Below are 25,788 nucleotides of genomic sequence, written 5' to 3' on the forward strand. Positions count from 1 at the left end.
AAATTGGGCTATTGGTATTTACATTTAATTGATACTGACTCTTTGTGGTTAGCTATTCAGTCATCAATTCAATTCAAGGTACTTTATTGGCATGACAGTTTACAAACAATATTGCCAAAGCATGCAACATGGTTAATCATCATTTGAATCTTTGACATTCAACTCAAGGAAAATCTGAGTTATGGTTCCAGCATTTAGATTTGTGAACATCCAATGACACTGAAACTCTTGATCTCATAATGAAAACTGTATTCTATTGTTCTCCAAGTGTAGCTGAATGTTTCAGTCAAAATGTCACCACTTAGTTAAAGCACCGTGGGAAAACTGCAAGGCTGCAGCAGATTGTTCTTAGTTTCTTCTTTCTGAGTTCCTGACAATCCCTCTCCTCTGTTGTTCCAGGGATTCAGCATGCCCATGTTCTGACCTGGGAAGAGGCAAAGTCCCTGAGACCAGGATCCCAATCAGGAGCAAAGGGAGGAGCGGTTGGGATGTCTAACCCGAATCACCTGCCAATCAAACTCTTGAGAAGAAAAAACAAACAATGTTGAAGTACTTTTCTCTTTCTAGAAGACATGATGGGAGGATGTTTTGCGGAGCGGATCCGGTGATGGATCCCGGATCGGCTGGCTCTGGCCCCCGAAGCGTCAAGCAGGGATCCGCTCTGTTCTTTCAGGCTGACCGGAGGATCCAGCCCAGCACTCACAATCTCTCACGGAAACGAGTCACGACCATCCAAAAGAGACGGTTACCTCCTCCTGCTGCTCTTCCTCCTCCTCAGCCCGTTGGTTTAGCTCTGTTGGCTAATCGCGCAGTCAGCCGACAAGTGCCCCTGTCCCGGTGCGTCCGGTTTTACGGTCCCCTGTTACACAGATGTACAGTTATTTGGTTCCGCTCCCCCCTACAGAGCAGCACAACACTCTGTACAGCCCCCTCCTTCTTTTGGTGTCGCACTCAGATCCGTCTGACTCCCTTCAACAGAGAGGATCTCAATACAATATTAAATGTTATATATATATATTTGCTCTTATTAACCCCAACCCCACCCCACCTCTCTCTGTTTGCCATTGGAGTCCTTGTCTGTGGTGGTGTTTGACATGTAAACTGTGTTGGTTATGATGGTTGAACACACACACACAGAAGTGAGTGGTTTTAGACTGACGTGGAGGAAGTGATGTAATTGTTTTGTGTGTGAAGTCAAAGAAAAGCAAACACGTTGTCATTTGACAGCCAGGCAGTGAGCCCCACCCCACCCTCGACCTCAGACCCCGCGACTCTCAGAACTCAAAACCATACTGCACACACCACCGAATCATGGCTTTTTCAAGTAAAAAGGTTCAAAAAAAGAAAAGAAAAAGATAAAACATATTTTGAATTCTGTAGCTTTAGTACGAAAATTTTAAATCAAGCGTGTTTTTGTTTTTGTCTGATGTTTGTACAGCTCTTTCTTGAATATGTATCTTGTTCGTTGCCAAATTGTGGCCTACATACTTATATTCCGGTCCCCCTCTCTGTAACTCATATCTAACGGTTAGCAAGCCAAGACTGTTGCTATGGGATACCAGCTTAAGCACTGTATGGTCTGATTGTAGTCGTTGAACAGTTCAGTGTTAACAGCAGATTCTCTGTGAGGTTCAGTCACCCGCTGTAGTTTGGTCCTAAGGAAAGACCGGTCATTTTAACTGGTCAAACCAAGTCGTTTTAAGTTTTACACGCACAAATAGTGTTAACTCATCCAGAAAACAAGCCAGTTGAGGATTTATCGTTGTTTATCAATGTTCATATCCAGTACAGCGATGGATCTTTGTGGCTGTCTTGTCTGATGGATTTCTCAGCTGGTTTGAACGTGTCCAGCCACCTGTTGCAGCCCACACTGTTGGTTGGCTGGAGGGTTTATCAATCATTCACAAGTTTTCCAATTGGCTGGTTTGGCAGTCCTGTAAATATCAGAGACAGACAATTGGATCTTTTCCGCCGGTGCAGTTGACATCACTTGCCCTTAAATGCTCTAGCCTGTTTTTTTTTCTGTGAACTTAAATTCTTTTTAATAAAATAAAATCTGTAATCGACCAGTGTTTCTGTGCCTTGACCTTGTTTCTTACTAGTATCGTCATTGTTCATAACATCTTCAGTAGTAACATCTAAAGTAGAAAATTCACAAATCTTCACTTTTGTCATGTGGATTTTGTACTTTCTGTCAACATTTTCAAAATACAATGTAAGAGCGTACACCGATTGCGTCCAGACCTTTGAATCTGTCCACTCCCCAGAGTTGCGTTTTGGCTGCTGGACTGGAGGAGTGTAACAAGTGACAATTCAGTCTATCAGGCTAGTACACCGGTAATGACCTCAATATGATGCTAAAATGTCCTGCAGTTTCAAAGTTAAAGACTATGGATGGTGTTATGGCTGTATGTGTTCCCTGTGGTGTTTTCCCTGTTCCTCTCCTCTCTCCACATCTCTGCCCTCGTCTGCATGCAACTAATCAGTCCAGTTGCGCCTGGCCCAGGAGACGCATGTGGTGCATTTTTCATCACAAAATCATTTCAATGTTGGTAAAAGTTAAGCTGTCTGTCTGGTTTCCTCTCATAATCCCCTGATCATATCTCTGTGGAAGTTGGGGGTGATCTCGCCCAAATCCAGCTGTCTTGCAAGGTTAACAAATTAGTGGAAATGTCTGATTTTTTTTTACTACAAAGTACAAACTACAAGCATTTTGCTAAAATAAATATTGCATGTTGACTTATTACTGAACTTCCAATCATGTAAGTTGGAAACTCTCATTAGTGTTTTGCTTGCACCTGTGTTTACCCTGTGTTTTTGACACAAAATGGCCCCCGTGAAAAGGGTGTATTTGCATTTTGATACCTACAGCCTCCGCTCGCAGGCAGCGGAGGGAGGGGCTGCACTGTGTATGGGAAGTGCTATGATGTTCATCATGTTAACATTGTTCCCTATGGTCTGAAACAGTCAACATCAACATGAGGGAGAGGCAGAAAAACAGGAGGCTAGCTCTGCTCATAACAGAGCTATTTCATAGAAGTTGAATTCACTTGCACACATTGTACTCACAATGGGATGAAAATAGGAAAGAATGTATAGTTTCTTCTTCATCAAGGTTTTCACAACATAACCTCTCAGCTCTGCGGCTCAGTAAACTGCACACTTCTCATTTGAATGTGTGTTTGTTTAAAGTCACTTGGTGTCCCGTTTGAGTGGCGTTTGCCGTGTTTAAGCACCGTGATTGGCTTGAAAGTTTAAACACCACCCAGCCGGGAAACTAGAGGCCATCTCACAAAGCGACACCTATTACTTACACACAATAACAGCACAGTTGTATCTATTATTTGCCTTTACCATTTCAATCATAAAGGTTAATAAGAAACAACATTACTGGGTCGAAGACATTTCCAGTACACTATTGTGACACCTTGCCCTAAAGCCTAAAGAGTAAATCGTCGCCTTGCTAAACTAATGGCCTAAGTCATATTTTCAAGTTTTTCAGGAGACACAAAAAACTGAACCAAATAGAGAGTATATGATATTCCTTAATCATTTCACACAAAAAGGTTATGAAAATATATGACTATTAACATACAAATAACGCTGTATGTTAAATCATGTTGCATAAGTGGATTAAATGACTTAGGCCAATTTATGAACATGCCGTTGCATTTTAGGCAATTTTAAACCTGACTTAGGCAAAACAATGCACATCTTTTATTCACACTTCTGTGACCACAAACAGTTTAAAACGCTAGTGGAGCACATAGATAGAGACTCAGGAGACAGAGGGCAGTTTGACTTTCATTTAATAAAGCAAACTCATCTTTACTGGGTCACTCTTAACAAATTGTAATTTAAACTTAAACTTAAATCCTTCTTAAATCAAACAATGTCAGTTAAATCAAACACTGAGGAGGCATGTGCCTCACTTGTTCCTCCAGCTCTTTGCTGGGTCACTCTTAACAAATTGTAATTTAAACTTAAATCATTCTTAAATCAAACAAATGTCAATTAAATCAAACACTGGGGAGGCATGTGCCTCTCCTCACTTCTTCCTCCAGCTCTTTGCTGGGTTTTAACTAACCCTTTAACATTTCAAACAATTTCACTGCTCACAAGTATCACAATTTTTTGCAAGTCCAAGTCAAGTCTCAAGTCTTTGAGGGGCAAGTCCAAGTCAAGTCTTTGAGGGGAAAGTCCAAGTCAAGTCTTTGAGGGGCAAGTCCAAGTCAAGTCTCAAGTCCCTACGGATGAGCGTTCTATCCAGCTGCATGTACATGGTCCTTCGAGCCCGGATGGGCCTCAGCAAGTGGGAATGGACCAGAGGAACCAGCAGCCAGTAGGGGGAAGAAGGGCACCTCCATACCTTCAGTTGTGGGGATATCATCCACCATCGCACCCCCCTCCCCCACAACGATACCATCCCCATGTAGTTGGGCCTACACCTGAGCGGCAGCATGGTCAACCTGCACGAGACACCATGGACTATTTGAGACACCTCTTGAGGAGGCTTGTGTGCCCCCCACACTGCCAGTCCTGGTGCCTTCCGCATCGCCAGTCCAGGTGCCTCCCGCACCGCCAGTCCCAGTGCCCCCCGCACTGCCAGTTCCAGTGCCCCCCGCACCGCCAGTCCCGGTGGTCCCCCTGGCTCCAGTCCCAGTGCCCCCCGCACCACCAGTCCCAGTGCCCCCCCGCACTGCCAGTCCCGGTGCCTCCTGCACCACCAGTCCCAGTGCCCCCCGCACTGCCAGTTCCGGTGCCCCCCGCACCGCCAGTCCCGGTGGCCCCCCTGGCTCCAGTCCTAGTGCCCCCCGCACTGCCAGTCCCAGTGCCCCTCGCACTGCCAGTCCCGGTGCCCCCCGCACCGTCAGTCCTGGTGGCCCCCCTAGCTACAGTCCCGGTGCCCCCTGCACCCCCTGCTCTGGTGGCCCCCGCACCTCCATCTGCTCCCTTGGCGCCCATCCCTCGGTGCCAATCTTCAGTGGCTCCCATCCCTCGGCGCCACCCTCCAGAACAGTCCAGTCGGAGTCGACAATATCTGGGCCGGCCCCCTGAGTATACCTGCCGGCGTCACCAGCATCCAGGTCGGCCTCTGGAAAGGTCCTGTCTGTGGCGTCAGTGTCTGGGACATCATCCGGGGTTGCTCAACCTGTCTGCTCTGCCTCCTGGATGCCCTCCGGACCAGATGGCCCCTTCAGCCCTGCCTCCGGCCGTCTTGGCTCTTTTTCCACCGGCCATGCAGCTTGCCCCATTTCACCCTGCTATGGGGCGGCCATGACAGCCGAACGGTTTGCCTCATTTACTCTCCTTACCTTCAATTCCTCTGCCTCTAGTCACTTTTCTTAGTATACATATTCACTAGTGAATATGGGGGCGGCTGTACAAAAGTGACTCTCGGACTCCAATTCCCATAACCCATCACTCCCTCACCTCCAGCCATTTTCCCTCCCCTAAGCACACCTGCACCTAATTCTGGACTGATCACCACACACCTGCACTTAAGAGGCTCTAAGAGCCTTCACACTCAGTGTGTGCTCCAGACAGCAGTGGAGGAGGCTGCTTTCGTTCTTCCCTATTGATTGCCATGTACAGTACAGATGCATTATTTGAAGCCTAAATCATCTGCTTGTATATCTGCATCTGCTTGTACATCTGCATCTGCTTGTACATCTGCCTGTACATCAGCATCAAGGGATCTGCTTTAAATACACACCCTTGGCATATGTTCCTCTGGCCCTCTTCATTCTAATTGGTGTCCCACTTGCTGAGGCTACACCCGTAACCAACCCACTAGCAGTTTGTACATACAAAGAGCTTCCTTTATGTTGAAGTATTTCTTTTTCCTTGATGCAGATGCCATTTTAAAAGCTTGTAAAATGGCCTAAGTCGCATTGTCTTGTGACTTAGGCAAAAATAAAATGGCCTAAGTCACAGTTAGATTGATTTAGTCACACAATTGATTTAGGCCATTAGATTATTGAGGTAAAAACAACATTTTCTTTTCAATTAGGATGTTGGCCGTTTTACCAGAGGTGGGGAGCATCCTGAAGAGCTGACTTAGGCAAAAATATCATTTTCGTAAAAAAGTGACTTAGGCCATTAGTTTAGCAAGGCGACGAAATGTGGAGTGACACCAGAGGTTTAGTGCAAGTTTAAGCAACCACCACCACCACCACCCTCCAAGCTGAATGTACCTGAAGGAAGCCTCGCTTTCATGTGAGTGAGAGACATGAGAGAGAGAGAGAACAGAGTAAGGCCAAAATCCCGCTGTAAAAAGTTTGACCTGTCTGGTTTAAGAAATGTTACATTTCAGCCGTCAATCAACATAAAGCTGGAGAGGAAGAGAGAACATGTACCAAAACCTGCAAACTACTGCAAAATGTAGTTCAACTATGTAGTTCAACTACATGTACCGGTAGTTCACTAACTCCCCAACACTGGAAAACATAGACAAGCATTTACCTCAGAAACATCTTATTTTATTCATGAAACCAACACTTTGGAGACGGCATTATTTATATATTTTTCAAATCATACTATACTATACAATACTGCAACAGCTAATAAAGTGGAAATTAGCTCCAGATTAAAAGCTGTGGCATCATTCAGTAAGAACGTAACAGTAAATAAAACAATGGTTTAGAGTCCATGATGACAAAATGGCAGCACAGAGCCTGCCAGGGAGAAAAGGCACAGTTCCAGGGTGTGAGGATGATACTTGCTTGACTGAGGACAACTAAGGACATCAAATGATCGCATACAAGGAGTGTGTCTGAAAACCCATACATACTATTTAGTGGGCATTTTAAGTGTAGAACCTTACAGGGTTTGTTTTTCCAATTGTATTCTATCTAGGCAATAACTAGTTAATCCTTTCAGATACAACCTTGTTCTCTTATGACCAATAGAGCTCAACAGTTAACCTCATTAAAACCATTCTGATTTGTGATCTCACATTGTTTCACTCTACAGTATGTATCAGTCTGGACTCCAATCAGTCCACAGTCATTTCAGTGGGTGTGAGTACTTGCCTTGACAGAGAACTCCTTAATCATTTCATATTTGCCCCACCATCATATTCTGCCATCAAGGTAGTATATGTTCGGGATTTTGACTTATTGCAGTCATATCAGTGGTGAAGACCTATTCGAACGCTAGCTTTCCAGAGGAGTGGTGAATGACATTTTACCAGCAACGGAAAGGAGAAATTGTGAAATATGACAACATAAAGCTACTCTTAGAGGCTACCAAACTCAGCACCAATAGGTCCGATCACAATTCAGTTGACTGCGGTGTCGATTTACTGGGGGGGGGGAGACACACCGAGTGCCTTTAAATAGTGTATTTGGATGTACAGTTTGGGTGCGTTTTAAAGAGGAATGTTGGCGTGTTTTTTCCAGGGGTTGACCTGCTTCTTGCTGGCCAGCACCTCCAGATCTCTGCAGATCCTCTTGCGAGTGGTCGTCGGCTCGATGATGTCATCCACAAAACCTGAAGCACACAAACATAATGGTCAAGTCAGAGAGGGGGTATATTCTGGGCGTGTATTCTCTGAATGCATAATATGGGTATATTAACTGGTTGATGTGATTAAAGGTTCAAAAGAAAATGATGGAGAGGCCTATTTTTTTTACCCACATCCTCCTTGTTATCTAGAGATATTCGGACAAGGACAAACAAATTGATAGATTCAGCATCCTTATTGATAAGTTTGATCATGCCGCCTGTTACGGCCTTAGGCCGTAATTGTAGTATTTTATTCCTTGTGCTTTTCTGTAACTGTGTGGAGTGAGACCTCACTTCTGTGGGAGGGAGAGTGAGATGACTCTGCTGTGTGAGCACCTTTATTCCCTGCAGGTGTGTTTGCAGTAGGGGATTGGCTGACCAGTGGAGATTGGCTGGTGACATCGTCGCTGGGGATTGGACACTCTAGGGACAGGCCCCTATATAACTCCTGTGCTTTCAAGATGGCATTGGGGGATTGGTGTTAGCTGAGCAGTGCTAACACTGGCCCTCCATGCTTCCTCCTTCACACTGTGATTTTGTGTTAACTTTTGGGCTTAAGACAACTGGGAAGCTGTGGTAGCTTGGTAGCTCTGTTTTAGCCACATTGTGTCTCTGTGTCTGTGGGGTTAGAAAACTGGGTAGCTTGGTAGCTCTGTCTTAGCCACATTGCAGTAAGTGTATTTATTCTATTTATATTGTTATCTGTTTGGTACATATTGTCCGGTGTTGTGATGCTGGACTCAACTTGCTGCATTAGCTGCTGTTTCAAATGCCTGCTCTAGCCTTGGCTTCGGCCTACTCCTCAGGCTTTAAGTTAGCTTGTTCTGTTAGCATGTGAGAGTAGAGAGTCCAGTGTCCCTGTTAGCCTTTTTTATGTGTGAAAATAAAATCACATGTACCTTTTCATTGTTGTCAGTGTCTAAGTTTATGTTGTGGTCAAAACCCCTAGACCGGGTCATAACACCGCCCACAGATTTTGATTACAGACAGGTAAGGATGGTGACAGAGATTCAGAGGGAGGAGGGTTTACCTCTGACAGCAGCAGGGAAGGGATTAGCGAACTTCTCCACGTATTCAGCCTCTGCCTCAGCCTGGTTCTCCTTTCCTCTGAAGATAATCTGAACAGCACCCTGAAAGAGAGAGAGACCATACATAGTGTCAAAACACCTTTAAAGAGAGAGAGACCATACATAGTGTCAAACCACCCTGAAAGAGCGAGAGACCATACATAGTGTCAAAACACCTTGAAAGAGAGAGAGACCATACATAGTGTCAAAACACCCTGAAAGAGAGAGAGACCATACATAGTGTCAAATAGGGGCGTCAAAAATAATCGATTATAAGATGCATCGCGATGCGGACGTGCACGATTCTGCATCGATTCACAAATGTCAAAAATCGATTTTTTTTTATAATCTAATAAAATATAATGGAAGTACATGCAGTTGTTTATTTTAATTATGGCTCATAATACAATGCAATTCCAAATGCACTTTTATTTTAAAAGTAGAAAAAATAATAATAAATCATGTATTGCGGGAAAAAGTGATGCATCGATTTAAGATGCATCGATAATCGTAATCGAATCGTAGCCCTCTGAATCGTAATCGAATCGTGAGGCCAGTGAAGATTCACAGCCCTAGTGTCAAAACACCCTGAAAGAGAGAGAGACCATACATACATAGTGTCAAAACACCCTGAAAGAGAGAGAGACCATACATACATAGTGTCAAAACACCCTGAAAGAGAGAGAGACCATACATACATAGTGTCAAAACACCCTGAAAGAGAGAGAGACCATACATACATAAGCCGTTTTCACACATGCGTACCGGAAAATTACCTGTAAGTCAATATCGGACATTTCCCGGAATTTCCCTTCACACCTGAGCGCTCGCATGTGGGAATATAGCAGCGAAATTGCCTGTATGTTGGGGGGCGGGGCGGCACTGCAGAGCGGGTGGGGAGTGACGTGTGCACTTGGATGGGGAATCCTCCTTATTTTGGGGGTCGGCAAAACTCCGATGGTGAAATATGTTTGCTTGTCACACAATAAATCACACTCGTTTGTCTTAAGAGGGCATGTACGGTATGTTGTATCCTTCACATTCGCTAACCAGTCTTTGAACTGAAATATTTGAAGAAGTTGGGATCCGTGTCTGAGAGAAATAGCCTGGCTGGTTCGATGTTTATCCGTTCAGCTGCGTCGCGTTGAAGCACTTTTTACAGACTGGCTTCGTTTGATGTGTCCGGGCTTGCCTTCGCTGTCGGCAACGTAAGCAAAATACTTCCACATTTCGCTTCGTGCATTTGCTTTCTCAACAAGCGTTGGGCGGCTTGCAAGACTCTCAGAGCTGTCTGTGTCCCTGTCGGGCTGCTGACTGAAGGACTGGCCAGAGAGCGAGCAGGCAGCAGAGAGGGGAGAGGGGGAAATCGGCACGCTCACACATGAAGCTGACATACCGCTCTTATTATCACAAGATAATTTCGCCAGTTTGCTTTAATGTGCGCGAATGATTCGATCATGCCCGCTGGAACATTAAGCAACGTGTGTACACCTCGCCCATGAGAAGGACCGGCAAATGACTTGACACGTTTCACACTTGTGTCCCTGATCGCGCATACCGCTCTTCTGACTGGCTCAAAACTGGTGAAATGTCCGCGATGACGGGGTCGCGCTTATACCGGAAAACAACTTTCACACATGAAGGCATTAGACCGCGTTCCGGTCATTTAGCGGTAAAAAGGCGCATGTGGGAAAACGGCTATAGTGTCAAAACACCCTGAAAGAGAGAGAGACCATACATACATAGTGTCAAAACACCCTGAAAGAGAGAGAGACCATACATACATAGTGTCAAAACACCCTGAAAGAGAGAGAGACCATACATACATAGTGTCAAAACACCCTGAAAGAGAGAGAGACCATACATACATAGTGTCAAAACACCCTGAAAGAGAGAGAGACCATACATACATAGTGTCAAAACACCCTGAAAGAGAGAGAGACCATACATACATAGTGTCAAAACACCCTGAAAGAGAGAGAGACCATACATACATAGTGTCAAAACACCCTGAAAGAGAGAGAGACCATACATACATAGTGTCAAAACACCCTGAAAGAGAGAGAGACCATACATACATAGTGTCAAAACACCCTGAAAGAGAGAGAGACCATACATACATAGTGTCAAAACACCCTGAAAGAGAGAGAGACCATACATACATAGTGTCAAAACACCCTGAAAGAGAGAGAGACCATACATACATAGTGTCAAAACACCCTGAAAGAGAGAGAGACCATACATACATAGTGTCAAAACACCTTGAAAGAGAGAGAGACCATACATACATACATAGTGTCAAAACACCCTGAAAGAGAGAGAGACCATACATACATAGTGTCAAAACACCCTGAAAGAGAGAGAGACCATACATACATAGTGTCAAAACACCTTGAAAGAGAGAGAGACCATACATACATACATAGTGTCAAAACACCCTGAAAGAGAGAGAGACCATACATACATAGTGTCAAAACACCCTGAAAGAGAGAGAGACCATACATACATAGTGTCAAAACACCCTGAAAGAGAGAGAGACCATACATACATAGTGTCAAAACACCCTGAAAGAGAGAGAGACCATACATACATAGTGTCAAAACACCCTGAAAGAGAGAGAGACCATACATACATAGTGTCAAAACAAATCAGGAGTGACAGAGTGAAGGATACAAACAGAGAATGATGGCATCTGTTCTGTACCTTGGCACCCATGACAGCAACCTCAGCGGAGGGCCAAGCGTAGTTCACATCTCCTCTCAAGTGTTTGGAGCTCATGACGTCATAGGCTCCACCGTAAGCCTAGGGGACACACACAGACTCTTATATTTCTATGTCTGTGAGGACCTTCATTGACTCCATTCACTAACCCCTAACCCTCTCCACTACTCACCTAACCTTAACCTAAAATAGTGTCTTAAGGAGGACTGCTCAACTGTCCTCACTTTAGAGGATTTTAATACTTAACTTTCTATCCTTGTGAGGACATTTAGTCCACACCTACCTTCCTGGTGATGATGGTGATTTTAGGGACAGTGGCCTCTGCAAAGGCAAACAGCAGTTTGGCTCCATGTCTGATGATGCCTCCATACTCCTGAGACGTTCCTGTGGAAGGTGATCAGAGATGGTGGTGAGTGTGAGCAGTGTGACAGAGGCTACATTTCCATGTATGGGTCAATGCATGCAAATGTTAGAACTAACCCAGTTAAAATGCCTGGTTTCCTTCAATATTTAACAGCTTAATATGGTATCTAAAGACTCATTTTAGTTTGTGTTTTTGCAGACTTCAATTGTACATTTTTATGTCAGCAAAAACCCCATAACATTGAGCAGTATTTGCTATTATTACTAGGATCATCATTCCTTTCTCCTATATTAGTCTATGGTGTTTTTTGAGCTCTTTATAAATAGTCCAAAAACAAGTATGCCTCTTTTGCATAGGTTCCAAAACACATAATATGGCTGAAAGATGATGAGAAGAATAACATTTTGCATCAGTAAGTCTCCATTTTTGATTATTCCTTTCAAAGCCAGTGTTTGACTTATTTGTATGACCTTTCTACTATATTAGAAGTCATTACTGCTTAGTCAATAGGCTGCTTTTCACATTTTTTTGCAGGCAATTGTTCTATCTGTGTGCCTGTTAATTGGTTTATTCATGGAAACAGCTTAATCCAAATAAGATGGTAACTGGAATATGGCCATTAGCCTGTGCAGCACGTACTGTAGGCGGTGTGTATATACTATGAGATGTAGAGAATACCTGGCAGGAAGCCCGGCACATCCACAAAGGTGATGATGGGAATGTTGAAAGCATCACAGAATCGAACGAAGCGAGCGCCTTTCACTGAGGAGTTGATGTCCAAACAACCTGAAGACAGAGACAGAGAGACAAGCCACTGAATAACTAGACTCAACAGACACATCAGAATGGAGTGAGACAAAGAACCCCATCGGATATTATAAAAACATCTCACACCAAGAGGGAGGGGGGGCATCAGAATGACAAGGAAGAGAATGGGACAACACAAAAACAACAAAATGCATAATGCAAGGATAATACAAGTTACCGTACATAAAATAACCTTAATGCAGATAATGATATCATGGGGAAGTGATCCCTTTTAGCTTTGACCCTTCAAACCCTTCACTCACCAGATGCCACTTTGGGCTGATTACCCACAATGCCCACGGTGCGTCCGTTCATGCGGGCAAATCCCACCACGATGTTCTTGGCGTAGTTGGGCATGATCTCAAAGAAATCTCCCTCATCCACTATCTGGAGGGTTATATGAAGAAGAGAGGGGGCGTTTACAATTGGCACAAATGTAATTACATGTGGTGTGTGTGCTTGTGTGTGGGTGTCATACCCCGTGAACGATGTCCAACATGTCATAGGCCTTCGTCGTTTCGAACGGGACGATAGTATCCAACCCAGGTACCAGACGATCACTAGAAGAGACAGACGAGAGTTGAAATAAAAGGAACGATATACTCACACTTCCACAGGGATATGTGATTGGTTGTTCTGTTCAGCAGAGGTCGTGTGATTGGATACCTGGGGTCGTGGCACTCGGTGACAGGGGCGGGATCTTGATTGCTAAGCGGCAGGAAGTTGAAGAAGTCTCGGAGGTTGAGCAGTGCATCGATGTCATTCTCAAATGCGCGGTGGGCCACACCTGAGAACAAGGAGAGGAAAGGAATGTTTTCACACATTTCGTACATATAGGAAATTCAAAGGGCTTTACACAAGGTACATAAGACAATAGATAAGAAATACAGGATGGGATAAACAAAAAAATAAAATAAAAAGAGCTAATAAACTGTATAAGAAGAGAGAATAGATCTAGAACAAGAAATAAGATAGAATCAGAAACATTGACACCAATATTTCTCTATATAACTCTAGTCTCTTTGAGTTAGATTCCTGGTCTGGGATTATATGTCCTACTAAATTATTGTGAAGTTTACACAAGTATATGATCAGTTATCCTGAATCCGCTTTACTATTCTGAAGGTTTTATAAATATGTCTGCTCTGGGACAAAGGAGAGACAGTGAGGAGGAATGTGCAACAGACAGACACTGACTGAGAGACAAACTGGCTATTGCAGTGTAATAACATATTGAGTGGAAACACAATGGATATTGCAAGGATTTAATAGCCCTAAATCCTAAACAATACTCAACACAATGAAGATTATTTTTCAATTTAAGTGAGAAAATAATGTGCACCAGAATCAGTAGTGATCTCCCGCTCCCTTAAATGACACAAGACGACAGTGGAAGGAAACAACAACCACCACAACAACAACAACAACTAACTGACCGGACACGGCGGTGTGTGTCTTGGCTCCTCCCAGCTCCTCCTGAGTCACATCCTCATTGGTGACGGACTTCACCACATCGGGCCCTGTGATGAACAGATATGATGTGTCCTACGCACGCACACACACACACACACACACACACACACACACACACACACACACACACACACCCCCCCACACACACACACACACACACACACACACACACACATATATACGCACATTACCATTCTTCTCTATATCTATCTGTTTTGTTTTTGTTTTGTTTACGTCAGTGTAGTGTTACGTAGTCTCAACGCCAGACCCATGAGAGTTCTTACGCTGATACACTACGTTACTGCATGCTGCAGATCTCTCTCTGGGTCTGGGACACTTTCCCTCAGTCAGCTGGGGTCGGAAGTGAACCGTTCACTTGGCCAGTGATTGGCCAGTGGTGGATTTAGTCTTCCCCAATCAGTAACGACTTTGCGATCAGATGACAGGGGAGGCCCAGCCCATTTTTCGAGCCGCTCTCTCATTGGTGCTACGACCTGTCACTCATTCCGTTTCAACCCCCCAGACCCGCCCTCAAACCCCAGAAGTGGCTGTGAAGTGGCACAGTCTCATTTATGTGGTATGCGGAGGGCAGCGATTCAACGTAATTTTTGAGTCTGGGCAGAGACTAAGTGTTACGCTACTGTGCATCAGTTCAAGGCTTACTTTAAGAACAATTCTTTGTGTCATTCATACTCAACACGTCAATCTTTACATCTTCATCTTCCTAAATTTTTTATGTGCAGAGGTCAATTCTCTATCAAATATAGAGGTGTAAAATTATGGAATGATAATCTGGCGAAAAAAACCTTCCATAAAAATGTATAAAAAATGTAGAAGGAACATTTGATTATTGCATTGTAATAGTGCTTTTCAACTAATGTTTTTTCTTTTCTTTTTTGAATTAATCTATCTAAACTTTTTGGTTTTTACTCAATGTGACTTCATGTCATGTAGTCTATAACATGATAGATGATGATCTATACATGAACATGTAGTTTATGTATACTGTAGCCGTATGTTTGTTATATAGGTGGAGGCTTCTTATAAGCCTTCTGGGCTTTTTGCCTCTTCCTGCACTGTATATTATTGTCCTTACTGTATAGTTGTTATTATTGTGTTTTTTTATTGTGTTTTTATACTGTGCATTGTCATTATTGTGTTTTTTTTATTCTGTTTTTATACTGTGCAAAATAAACAAATAATCACAGAATATAGGACTGGGTATTTAATAGTCTATTATTATAGCTATTTTGTATTTGCTTTTATTACTTTTACTTTTTTGTATTACTTGTATTTGCTATTTCATGTAAAGCATTTTGAATTGCATCCATGTACTGTATGAATTGTGCTATAGAAATAAATTTGCCTTGCCTTGCCTTGCCTATTATCATATACTGTGACTTTAAATTCACAATAATCGTAAAAAACTGGCATGTTGACAATTTTGAAACATTTAATTTTCAATATCTGCTGTTAGATATTTATAATTAACGATGATAAAATTAAATTAAATAAGATAAAATTAAAATTAAATTGATTAATGCAAAAAGTGTCATAATAAAAACAAATCCTGAAATTCTCGGACAAATAATGGCAATTAATAATATTCAGCAAAATATTTGGGATGATCATTTTAGTGATAACTGTGTGTGCAGCCCTACCCAGCAGGCTTCCATACCTTGACCATGAAGGTGAAGTCTGTCAGAGCGGGGGAGTAGACGGCCCCTCCTGCACAGGGACCCATGATGAGCGAGATCTGAGGGACGACGCCTGACGCCATCACATTCCTCTGTAAACAAAGAATAGTTTCCCCCCCTTTTTTTACTTTTCATACCAACCACACAGAAAAAAAATCTGTACTCAGACTTGCATACTATCTTGATTAATACATAGTAAATATCGCAAATCACGAAGTAGAACCTACATATCATCTAGCCTGGTACCCAGCCCCATATGAATCGCAGTTGATCATAGACCGTTAAAAGGCTTGATTAGTAAATATCTCACCAACATATAATTTACGGTACTTTTTATTCTGTATGCTTCTGCACTGCTCTCTCACATTAACAGTGGTTATAAAATGAGCGGTCATGCGACAAGCTGGTGACTGCTGCCTCGCCTGGAAAGCAGACGAGAGCAGCTGAGTGCAGTCAGGCGAGGCGTCAACAAGTCGAACACCCCCGACTGCACACTCACTGCTGCTTTTCTTCTTCTACAGTTTTGTTTAACAGCGGTTTGTAAACAAATTAAAACATGCATTAGCGCCACCCACACTCACTGCACAAACGACGCAGCCCTTCAGATTACTTATTTTATTTTTAATGTAGGCATTACAGGTGGTATTTATGTAAAATATGGACAGCTTGGAATAGATATAGAATTGAAGTTTCTACACTTCACTGTGGGTTTGTGATGCACCTGTGTTGAACCAATGGGCGCTCAGCTTGATGCGTTTCTCGTCATCCTCTGAGCTGTGCAGTCGGGCGCAGTTGGTGGAGAGCACCTGCGGCGCCTCGCTCCAAATCTGTGCCCGCCTCACTCTCACGAGAGTCCTGTGGCTCACGCAGTCGGGCAGGCGGAGCAAGTCGGACAACTTTTCTAACCATCATGCAACGGGGCAAGCAAGGCGCTGGTCGAATCTGCGCAGAACTTGCTCATCTCAAACGAGCCTAAAGAGACCAAATTATGGAGACACTGCACGGAATAGGCCACGCCCATCACGGGGGAAAGCTCTCCATTCACTTCCATACACCAGCATCATTTTCCTTGAATTGCACATAGCTAAAAGCTGTTGTGTGTAAAAAATCGCCAATTAAAGTTTTTTTGTACTCCCGAGCAAAACAAGGACGCCGTTGAGAAGAAAAATGTGAATCTAGCTGTCAATGAAGTAAGTTGGAGTGTTCATCTTCCGTATATATGATCTTTGTGTGCAACACGTGACATAGGAGAACGCCAGGATTGGGGGGAGTTTCAGGAAGCAGAAAGTCAGCAGACAAATGTGATCAGCTCACGTCTCGTTCGCAGTTCAAATAAATGAAGTAAAGGCACACAACATCTCATTATTTGACACTAGCTAGTTCCTCCTAGATATCTGTAGAACTATCTGTATCTGACGAGAGTTCCTTTGTTCGCCCGGTTAACTGCGGTTTATTTTGCTAGAAGTTGGCATGGTATAGTGGTCCTTTGTGTTTTCCCCTGTGTTGGGCATGGTTTCTGAATGATGACGCCCTCCGCAGTGTCTCTATACCAGGAATATATCTGCATATCCAGCGAGAGACTCCACCCCCTCCTGGATCCGTGCTCCTCCAGAGTCATTCAGGCCGATGACTGGGGCTCCCACCATCATGGCCTGGTCCATGATCTGATCAGGAAAGATTGACGGGTTGCATGTCAGCCAAAACGATATTCAACAAGTCAAACAACTGGTGCATTCTCCCCACTCACATGCATGCATACACATTATGAAATTGCTATGATGACATTGCTAATGCTTTTGCCAAAATACCTTACAGATCTTCTGTGCGTGCGCTCCAGACAGACTACCTCCAAACACTGTGAAGTCCTGAGAGAAACAGACAGAGAGACTATTATAGGAGTTAAACCAAGGTGCTGTGCATTGCCCAAATGTATGATTCTCCATCATTTAGTTACATGTTGTACCTGACTGAAAACATAGACCAGCCTGCCGTTGATTCTGCCTTGTCCCGTCACAACACTGTCACCTGGGAACTAGGAGAGAGAGGGGGAGAGTGAGAGAGAGAAAGAGAGAGAGGGAGAAAAGACACAATGTGATGACAATAAAGATTTCAATACCCCAAGGAAGGGAGGGTATTTAATTTCCGCTGACATTAGGATGCTGCTGCCGGTTACCTTGTTTCGGTCCTGCTCCATTCCGAAGTCGGAGCAGCGATGCTCCACAAACATGTCATACTCCACGAAGGAGTCCGTGTCTAGCAGCAGCTCCACTCGCTCCCTGGCTGTCAGCTTGCCCTGCAGCAGATACACCAAGTTACATATTATTACAACATAAATAGTTGATATTGTTGTATTATTATTGTTGTATACATACATTGTTGTATTTGGTATATATGCAGTCATATGGACCATGCCCCCTTTCACTCAGCAAAACAGAGAAACATCCCATCACAGGGTTAACAAACATCCCATCACAGGGTTAACTTGGAAATCAAATTCAAAGACTTTGTGGTGTAACCATCACAGGGTTTTCCTCAGGCTGTGAAGTGTTGATTCTCAGATAGAGGGAGCTGAGGCATATTGATGAATTTGGGTGCTATTTTTCTTTTTGATTAAATATCAAGTACTTTCAATTAACACGTTCACTGCCGTTGACGAGTCAACTCGTCAAGCAGAAACCAACGGTTGACTGCCAATGACGAGTCAACTCGTCATAAAAAAAAAAAAAAAAAAAAATGACGGTGGGACGTGGATCAAACCCTTTTACGTCTCCTATAAAAAATATGGGAGCCACCGAACGTGTACAACCCATTCCACCGACCCACTAAGTGGCGACAGTGCTCTCCAGACTAGAGAAAGCGAGCCAAAACTGCAGGGAAAAGCGTGAGGAAACCATTCTCATACTGTAGAATGGTTTGGCGAAAACGCTTTCGCGCTGGCGCACAACGGTGGCGCACAACGGTGGGGGGTTCCAAAAATAGACTGGGTGGAACACACTTTGAAACACGCAGCATAAAGCCCAGAATCGCAAAAGCTTCATCAAAGCTCTCAACCGAAACCCCAAGAAACGAGCGAGCCCATCCAGACTCGCCCGACGAGGGGCAGCCAGGCAGCAGACAGGCAGCAGAAACTCGCTTGTGACACACCCGCTGCAGCCACGGAGGGAGGAGGAGAACACACACGGAGGGAGGAGTTTGAAGGAGAGGGGGGTTTCCTGCTGTTATGGAGGAAATTACTGTTCAAAACTATTGTTTAGATGTCTGACGTCTTACTGATGCCAAAAATAAATGGTTAAAGTGACTGTTCTATCGAATTTCACAAAAAGGCATTTTTCTCACCTTTCATTTTCAGACGCTGAAACCATGCTGTATTCAACTGCTAATGCCTACATAACTACTAACTCTACAAACTAACTCTTTTAGACAGAGAAAGCACACATTCTATTAGTTCTTTTGAGATATTTTGTGTTCACAAAATCCTAACAGAAAAGAATCCTCGGCTCTTGAAAGATGAGCCAGAATCCTCAAAAAAAAAAACTTGGCAGAAGCTACCTACAGTAAAAAAAAAAAACTGTTGGCAGTGAATGTGTTAAGCCATCCATTCATTTCCAAAAAAAGGCCCTACTTTACTTTCTCAAATCCACCAAGCTGGTTAAGTTAGACAAGTGGGCTTGTGTGTGTGGCTTGTGTAGTTTGGTCTAAAGAAAATAGTTCCTTCACGAAACTGCTCACAACAAGGTCTGTGGATTATCTTGAGTAACAGGGTCATGATTTCTGGAACGAGTTTTTCAAATCTATTTTGGGGTTTTGAGCACCACCCATTGTATTTGACAGAAGGAAGACCTATCTATGGCTGATATCTCCAAAACTCGGCAACTCACACCAAAACGATCTAGATGGATAATAGCACTACAGGTAAGAGGAAAAATATGTATTTTTGGTTTTGGGGTGAACTGTCCCTTTAACCCCAACTTCTCTGTTGAGCTGCTGAGTGGTTCACAGAGGACTGTGGGTGAACAGAATGAGAAGCGGGGCACATTTGTCGAAAAAGAGGTGACTGTCTCTAGTGTGGACTAATAGAGGTTGCCAACAACGAGACAGAACATGAGCGTTAGTTAAGCTGACAACATTACCTTTTTGTGCTGTGCTTCAATCCTGTGCTGACCTCCCCCGACCAGCGCCGCCTTCCGTTTCTTGTCAATCCTCTCCTGCACAGACAGGTGGCTGACGGAGTACCAGCGGCGGTGCTGCTGCAGCAGGCTCGTCTGTCTGACATGTTTGACTTGTGCCAAACTCCTGAAAGATGCCCTCAACCCGTTTACCAGCCCGCAGCTGCTCCGTGCCACAGTGAACGCCGCCATTGCTGATCGTATTCTCTCCAGTGACAGTCGGCAGGCTAGGCCAATGGCGAAAGGGGCGCGACCACCCACAGCCAATCAGAAGGAATGAGCTCGTTGCGAGGGCGGGACTTTAGGACATCAAGCATGCTCGTGAGGTGAGCTGTAATGTCAGTGAAGTAAACTACATTTCCCAATATGGGTGAACTATCTTAAAATTAGAATACGGTACAAGCATAAAACTGTACTGCTTTAAAGCTTAATTCATCCTGCAAATGAGTGGCTTTTCTCCCTGAATTTGAAGGAGAGTGAACAAGATGTTTATCAATGCAGTTTATTCTCAGATAGATGCCTTCCTTTAGGATAGTTTACCTGTAGCCTGTAACCAGGGTAACTGATCTCGCGTGATCTTGAACTGTCGAGGGGTTGATGAGGAAAAGTGGAAAATCAAATGATTGATGCCTTGGTAAACGGCTAGCTAGCTATGTTTCGGCCAAGGTTCACCAAGTATTATAGCAAAACGTATAAAAAACGCAGGGTTTCAATTTACATCTTACATTTCACTCCGACGCGTGTGGTATAACGGCCTAGGGGCTCAACATCTCGCTAGCTAATTTGGCTAGCAACGCTAACCTTAGCTGGCTAGCTTTGTTTACATCGAGTGCGCGCGTGGGATCTAATAACTAAGGATATTTTGCTTTCTCAGCAGCAGTTCATTATTATACCAGGCATCGACAATGACACGGATTTAGATGCTGAATAAGCTAGATAGCTTACACCGACTATCTTTCCTGCGAAACGCTTGATTTATTTCGCAAGCTAACGCTAGCTGGATAACCTTTTGATCATGGGTCGTTTGATCGTCTAATTTGTGTTAGGGTAACGTTTGGAATAATGTGACTAACTAGGCAACCGAGGGTCTAGTCCATGCTAATGTAATATAACGTTGTGATCGGATACAACGTTGTTGAAGAGTGACGTGAACGAACCGATGATGCTAACGTCAGCTAGCTACCCGTTAAGCTAACGTTTTGCGCGTTTAACGCCGATAACGTTTCATTATGCTCGTTCTAGTTGATTATTTATTTATCTGTCTTCATTGACACAAACGGGTGACTGATTCTGCTCCGTGACTGGATTTAGCCACGCCAGTTTCTCTCTCCATCCACCCTGGGAGGAGCTGGCTCTCTGTCTCAGTGAGCGGCTGGATTTTTTCCGGGCGGGCCTGGTCTACCCGAGGCTGCGGAGAGGAGTACCGACTACCGATATGAACCCCGTCAATGCAACCGCTCTGTACGTGTCCGCCAGCCGGGCCGTGCTGCAGTGTGACCCGCGGCAGCCCCACACCTTTGCAGAGATGTACAAGCTACTGCCCTTCTTCCGACAGTCCCTCGCATGCCTTGTCTGTGGTAAGCATATAGTTCACTCACTGCCATGTATTTGTCCACCTGGTTAAATGATTATCATGGATTTTATACCGCCAGCCACTTTAATTGTCATAACTAAGATAAACTCATGTTCCATACTGTGTCAAATCAGTACGACGGCGTATTTCCTTTGACACGATGTGACATGATGATGTTCAGTGCCGTGGTCTCCTTGGCAACCGAGGTTGAGCAGAAGCAGCAGCTGGCCTCCTGTTGTTGTGCACTGTCGTGAGGAGAGGACAGATGAGTCTCCTGTTACCTGATGCAGAGACATGTCTATCCTACTTATTAACTTACCTCAACAAGTTGAATATTGACAGAGATCTCATGGTGTATATGTATATGACGTTATTGATAGCTGTCTCTTCAGAGGCAAGTGTAGTCTCCAGTTTGAAGTGATCCAGGGATGAGACACTATGGTTCCAGTCAAACACTAACATAACATAAACGTTGCTTATGTTAGTGTCTCAATAAACCATTGCATCGGAGCTATGAGTGTGCGGCTATCTTTATTATTTTGATCATTGTTTCTCATCGGCCGGCACCTCATCACTTTGGTTGTGCGCTTCACCTACTTTGACTCTGTTGACAGTGAATGAACATCTGATTAACAGCTTTCTCCTGTTTTTGTCTCAGGTAAACTGCTCCAGGACCCCATTGCCCCCACAAATTCAGAGTGTCAGCATTATGTTTGCTTGGGCTGTAAAGGCCAGAAGATGCAGATGAAGCCAGCATGCAGCTGGTGTAAGGACTATGCCTGCTTCCAGGAGAACAAACAGCTCTCCTTACTGGTTCAGTGCTATAGGAGGCTCTGCCTGTATGTTACTCATTCCGCATTGCTGCAGCCAATCAGCAGCCAGGTGGGAGGGTCTCCAGAGGTTTTGGCCTTGCTAGAAGAGGTGCTAATGTCACACCCAGAGGAGATGGAGATAGAGGCAGAGGAGCCAAGCCCAGCAGAGGAGGAGGTGAACCCCTCTGCCTCAGAGTCCCTCACCCCCACAGAAGCACCACCCGCTCCTGCAGAACTGTCAGCCGATCCGCAGAACTCTTTCTCTAACCCCCCCTGTTCCAATGGACCGCAGGAATGCAATGGAACGGCAGTGCTGGAGGACCTGGCTCCCTCTTCCCCGGAGCTGGAGGTATGTGAGCTGGTAGAGGATCACCCACATGCAGGTCTCTCTGTGTCCAATGCTGGTTGTGGTGGACTGGAACTGAGACTAGCCTCTGGAACTTTAGCCCCAACTCCAGGCACTTTGTGCTCACTCAGGGATGGGGAATCTAGCAGCAGGGAGCTGGAGGAAGGGGAGGTGTTGCTCCTCAGCGTGGAGGAGGTGTTACAGACTTTAGATCCCCTCCAGCCCAGTAGAGACTCCCCTCACACACATACAGACAGGACGCACACTCACACACACATACCCATGGACAGAGCACGCACTCAAATGTATATACAGCTTGACACGGCACACAACTACACTCAGATCCAGACAGACAGGACTAACACAGTTGCAAGCCATGGTGCTCACATACACACATCCTGCTTCGATCCTCCTCCAGCCCCTAAGCCCCCGCCAGTCCGCCTGAACCGCAAGCGGTCTCATTCAGAGAGTGACAGGGAAAGGGTGAAACCCCTCCCCATCGCCTCCATCCTGCAGGGCTCCACCTCACATTTACACACTCCTGCCCGCTTTAACACCCTGCACACGCAAACGCCCACACCCTCACCGACTGTACCAGCACATGCATACTCAACCTTTTCCAACGGGGCACCTCCAAAGCCCAGCCGCCCTACGCCCAACCACAGTAAGGGACCCAGGAAATATGTAGACCAGGGTCTCAAGAAGCCCCATGCCAAGGCCCGCAGTGGAGGCTCCAAGCCCAAGGACCGCAGCAAAGACCAGCGGCTACTGTCCGGCTGCATGGTGCCCCCCACGCCTGCCAAGCCCCCATATAAGAAGCCTGTGGAGAAGAAGGGCTGCAAGTGTGGCAGGGCTACCCAGAACCCCTCTGTGCTGACCTGCCGGGGGCAGCGCTGCCCCTGCTACTCCAACCGCAAGGTGAGACCTGAGACCTTAAAAGCCATCATACACTAGAAGCATTACGAAGCAATGCAAATGACAACATTTTTGTCAGTTGTAAATATGTATTATGGTCTAGTGTTATCACAACGATTTCACTGTATTTGCCAATTAAAATCACTACTGAAAGCAGGATTTCCCTACTACATTTTCTCAAAAAACATTTCCTGTCTACATTGGCCAAGTATCGTAGCCCACCACCACATACCTCCTTCCTGATCAATTCACTGTAGTCACGCATTAACCATGCAATGCATAATTAGTCATAACTTTAATTTTAAAGTGACTCGTGATGAAATCAAATGTATTTTGCATTATAAGAGCTGTGACATTAGCACAAAGCAAACCATTTTGAATAAAACTTTAGTTCCCTCGATTGAATCTGATTGGTTACTGGTGTCTTCCCCAGGCGTGCTTGGATTGTATTTGCCGTGGGTGCCAGAACTCCTACATGGCAAACGGTGAGAAGAAGCTGGAGGCCTTCGCTGTCCCAGAGAAAGCCTTGGAGCAGACACGGCTTACACTCGGCATTAACCTCACCAGCATCACGGCAGCCGCAGCTCTCCGCAACCCGGCAACCACCAGCATCCACGGCAACACCCTCCTCAACGTCGCCACGGCAACAGGAGCCCCTGTGGCCACAGCCTTCCTGTCCCCAAGCCCCCCACAAGAACCTGTCTATGAGGACAGCCTGGAGCTGCTGATTGGATGAGAGGCTGAGACTCCTGCTCCCCTGATTGGGGGATAATACAGACAGCTTGGTGCTGCTTGAATGTGACAATGTCTGTCAAATGACCTGTACCTCTCTTCTATGAGAGAGGCAATCTAAGGCAGCTATGGGTCTGTCGTGTTCTGTTGTGATCTGCCCTGGTCTGTGTTGGAGAATGCTGAGTAGTAAGACTAGCATGGTCGTGCCAAAGCCTCCTGTATTGTGCCTGGGTGCTGGTGTGTGTTGTTGCCTGTCTGTAGTAAAACACATGAATTTGGTTCCCAGGCTGTTCTGTACTTCAGAGGTGCTTCTTTATAGACTACACACGAGACGCAATAGGAACCCACTCCAGATTTTGTGTTTGTTAGTGAGACTGCACGAGTGTGTGTGTGTGTGTGTGTGTGTGTGTATTGGACAATATTTGGTGTGTAATGAAGACAATATCTGCATCATATCTCAGTCAACTGTAATAGCATTCTCCTTCATTTAAGTATTATTCCATGTAAGTTTTGATTAAGAAGTGCATTGGTATCAGGAAGATCCTTACTAATCCTTAATCTTATGTACTCACGCTTTTATTGTGAATTAATCTCAATCATGACTAATCTGTGGACATCTGTATCAGACCAAACTCTATGCCTTCTCTCTCTCTATATATATATATATATATATATATACACACACACACACACACAGTATATTTCTGTTTTGGGCTCTCACTCAATCCAAGTACTGTCAACAGCTTATGAATTGTCTTAATGAACTTGACTGATGCATAGATACAGTTGGCTGGCTTCACTATGTGTGTATGTGGGGCTAGGGGGGGATGTAAGCACTTAGTCTGATTGATTGGCCAAATCACTACAGGAACCTTGGTTACCATAGCAATAGCAGCAGCATAGGCTGAACCCATAGCAAGGAGCCTTCTGAGTCCGACTCCTATACACAGTTGTTTACAGTATTGCCATTTATAGTCTATAATTATCAGTCTTCAAAAGCACTCCACCATGTGTTGCTTATGGGGTTGTATGCGACTGTTTGTGTGGATAAACTGAAGCCATACGTTGTCATTATCAAGACATTATCTGCGTGTCCAGTTTTTCCCCAGTTGTAGTGTCCCAAACTGATCCGAGACCAACTCGGGAGACTATTTTTGATACTGAGCGTTTGAGATTTGGCACCATGTTTATTTTTCTCTTGGATGTCTGTGTTTTGGTTAAAGCACCTTGAAGCCCTTGTATAAGTCAAGAGGGTGTGTATTGTCCATGTTTGTGTTTACTGTCTCAGCTGTATCTACAACATGTTTGTGTTTACTGTCTCAGCTGTATCTACAACATGTTTGTCAGTCCTGTTATGGCGACCAAAAACAGATTGGAGGACAGAGGACTGACCAAACAAACACCTTGCCTCTCCATTCATAGACCAGGAAGTAGTGGGTGGATTTATGGTATGATTAGCGAATACGATCTACCTGCCTGTCTGTGTGTTTGTGTGAATCATGTATTTCTTTTGGGCATTACTTGAACCCTAATTAGTTTTTGGTATTGTTTTTTTATGTAAAAACTAAGCTCCTTGTTTCAGGAGAGATTCTTGTTATTGCTGAAA

The 25,788-nt window shown here is 44.5% G+C and overlaps 3 protein-coding genes across 3 annotated transcripts in view; 2 read left to right on the forward strand and 1 right to left on the reverse strand.

Annotated features, from left to right (window-relative positions):
* The window catches only part of stag1a (STAG1 cohesin complex component a), a 107,850-nt gene extending 105,847 nt beyond the window's left edge, over nucleotides 1-2,003 (forward strand). Inside the window, exon 32 of the mRNA XM_083633262.1 lies at nucleotides 400-2,003. Coding sequence (XP_083489388.1) covers nucleotides 400-423 — 24 coding nt within the window. The 3' untranslated portion in view covers nucleotides 424-2,003. The remainder of the gene's footprint in view (nucleotides 1-399) is intronic.
* A 4,503-nt stretch (nucleotides 2,004-6,506) lies between these two features.
* pccb (propionyl-CoA carboxylase subunit beta) lies at nucleotides 6,507-19,999 on the reverse strand. The gene is made up of 15 exons (XM_083633295.1): nucleotides 19,769-19,999; nucleotides 17,812-17,931; nucleotides 17,602-17,670; nucleotides 17,447-17,503; nucleotides 17,189-17,302; nucleotides 15,620-15,730; nucleotides 13,905-14,013; nucleotides 13,135-13,255; nucleotides 12,947-13,028; nucleotides 12,732-12,855; nucleotides 12,340-12,447; nucleotides 11,581-11,681; nucleotides 11,280-11,378; nucleotides 8,540-8,639; nucleotides 6,507-7,494 (listed from the first exon to the last, which is right to left on the reverse strand). The coding sequence occupies exons 1-15, from the start codon at nucleotides 19,994-19,996 to the stop codon at nucleotides 7,373-7,375; spliced, it is 1,665 nt and encodes a 554-aa protein (XP_083489421.1). The 5' UTR covers nucleotides 19,997-19,999; the 3' UTR covers nucleotides 6,507-7,372.
* An 879-nt stretch (nucleotides 20,000-20,878) lies between these two features.
* LOC310774343 (E3 ubiquitin-protein ligase MSL2-like) lies at nucleotides 20,879-25,731 on the forward strand. The gene is made up of 3 exons (XM_083634399.1): nucleotides 20,879-21,381; nucleotides 22,036-23,453; nucleotides 23,884-25,731. Exons 1-3 carry the CDS (start codon nucleotides 21,240-21,242, stop codon nucleotides 24,184-24,186), a joined length of 1,863 nt encoding a protein of 620 aa, XP_083490525.1. The 5' UTR covers nucleotides 20,879-21,239; the 3' UTR covers nucleotides 24,187-25,731.
* The last annotated feature ends 57 nt before the right edge of the window (nucleotides 25,732-25,788 follow it).

This window comes from Poromitra crassiceps (assembly GCF_964638095.1).
Source record: "Poromitra crassiceps genome assembly, chromosome: 3".
NCBI classification, from domain to species: Eukaryota; Metazoa; Chordata; class Actinopteri; order Beryciformes; family Melamphaidae; genus Poromitra; species Poromitra crassiceps.

Coding starts and splice junctions, on each gene's coding strand:
- pccb (XM_083633295.1), bottom strand. CDS start 19,996: ATGGCGGCGTTCACTGTGGCACGGAGCAGCTGCGGGCTGGTAAACGGG. Junction 17,504..17,601: donor TGGTCTATGTTTTCAGTCAG/GTACAACATGTA, acceptor TGTTTCTCTCAG/GACTTCACAGTGTTTGGAGG. Junction 14,014..15,619: donor ACTTCACCTTCATGGTCAAG/GTATGGAAGCCT, acceptor GTGCGTGCGTAG/GACACATCATATCTGTTCAT.
- LOC310774343 (XM_083634399.1), top strand. CDS start 21,240: ATGAACCCCGTCAATGCAACCGCTCTGTACGTGTCCGCCAGCCGGGCC. Junction 21,382..22,035: donor CCTCGCATGCCTTGTCTGTG/GTAAGCATATAG, acceptor TTTTTGTCTCAG/GTAAACTGCTCCAGGACCCC. Junction 23,454..23,883: donor CCTGCTACTCCAACCGCAAG/GTGAGACCTGAG, acceptor TGTCTTCCCCAG/GCGTGCTTGGATTGTATTTG.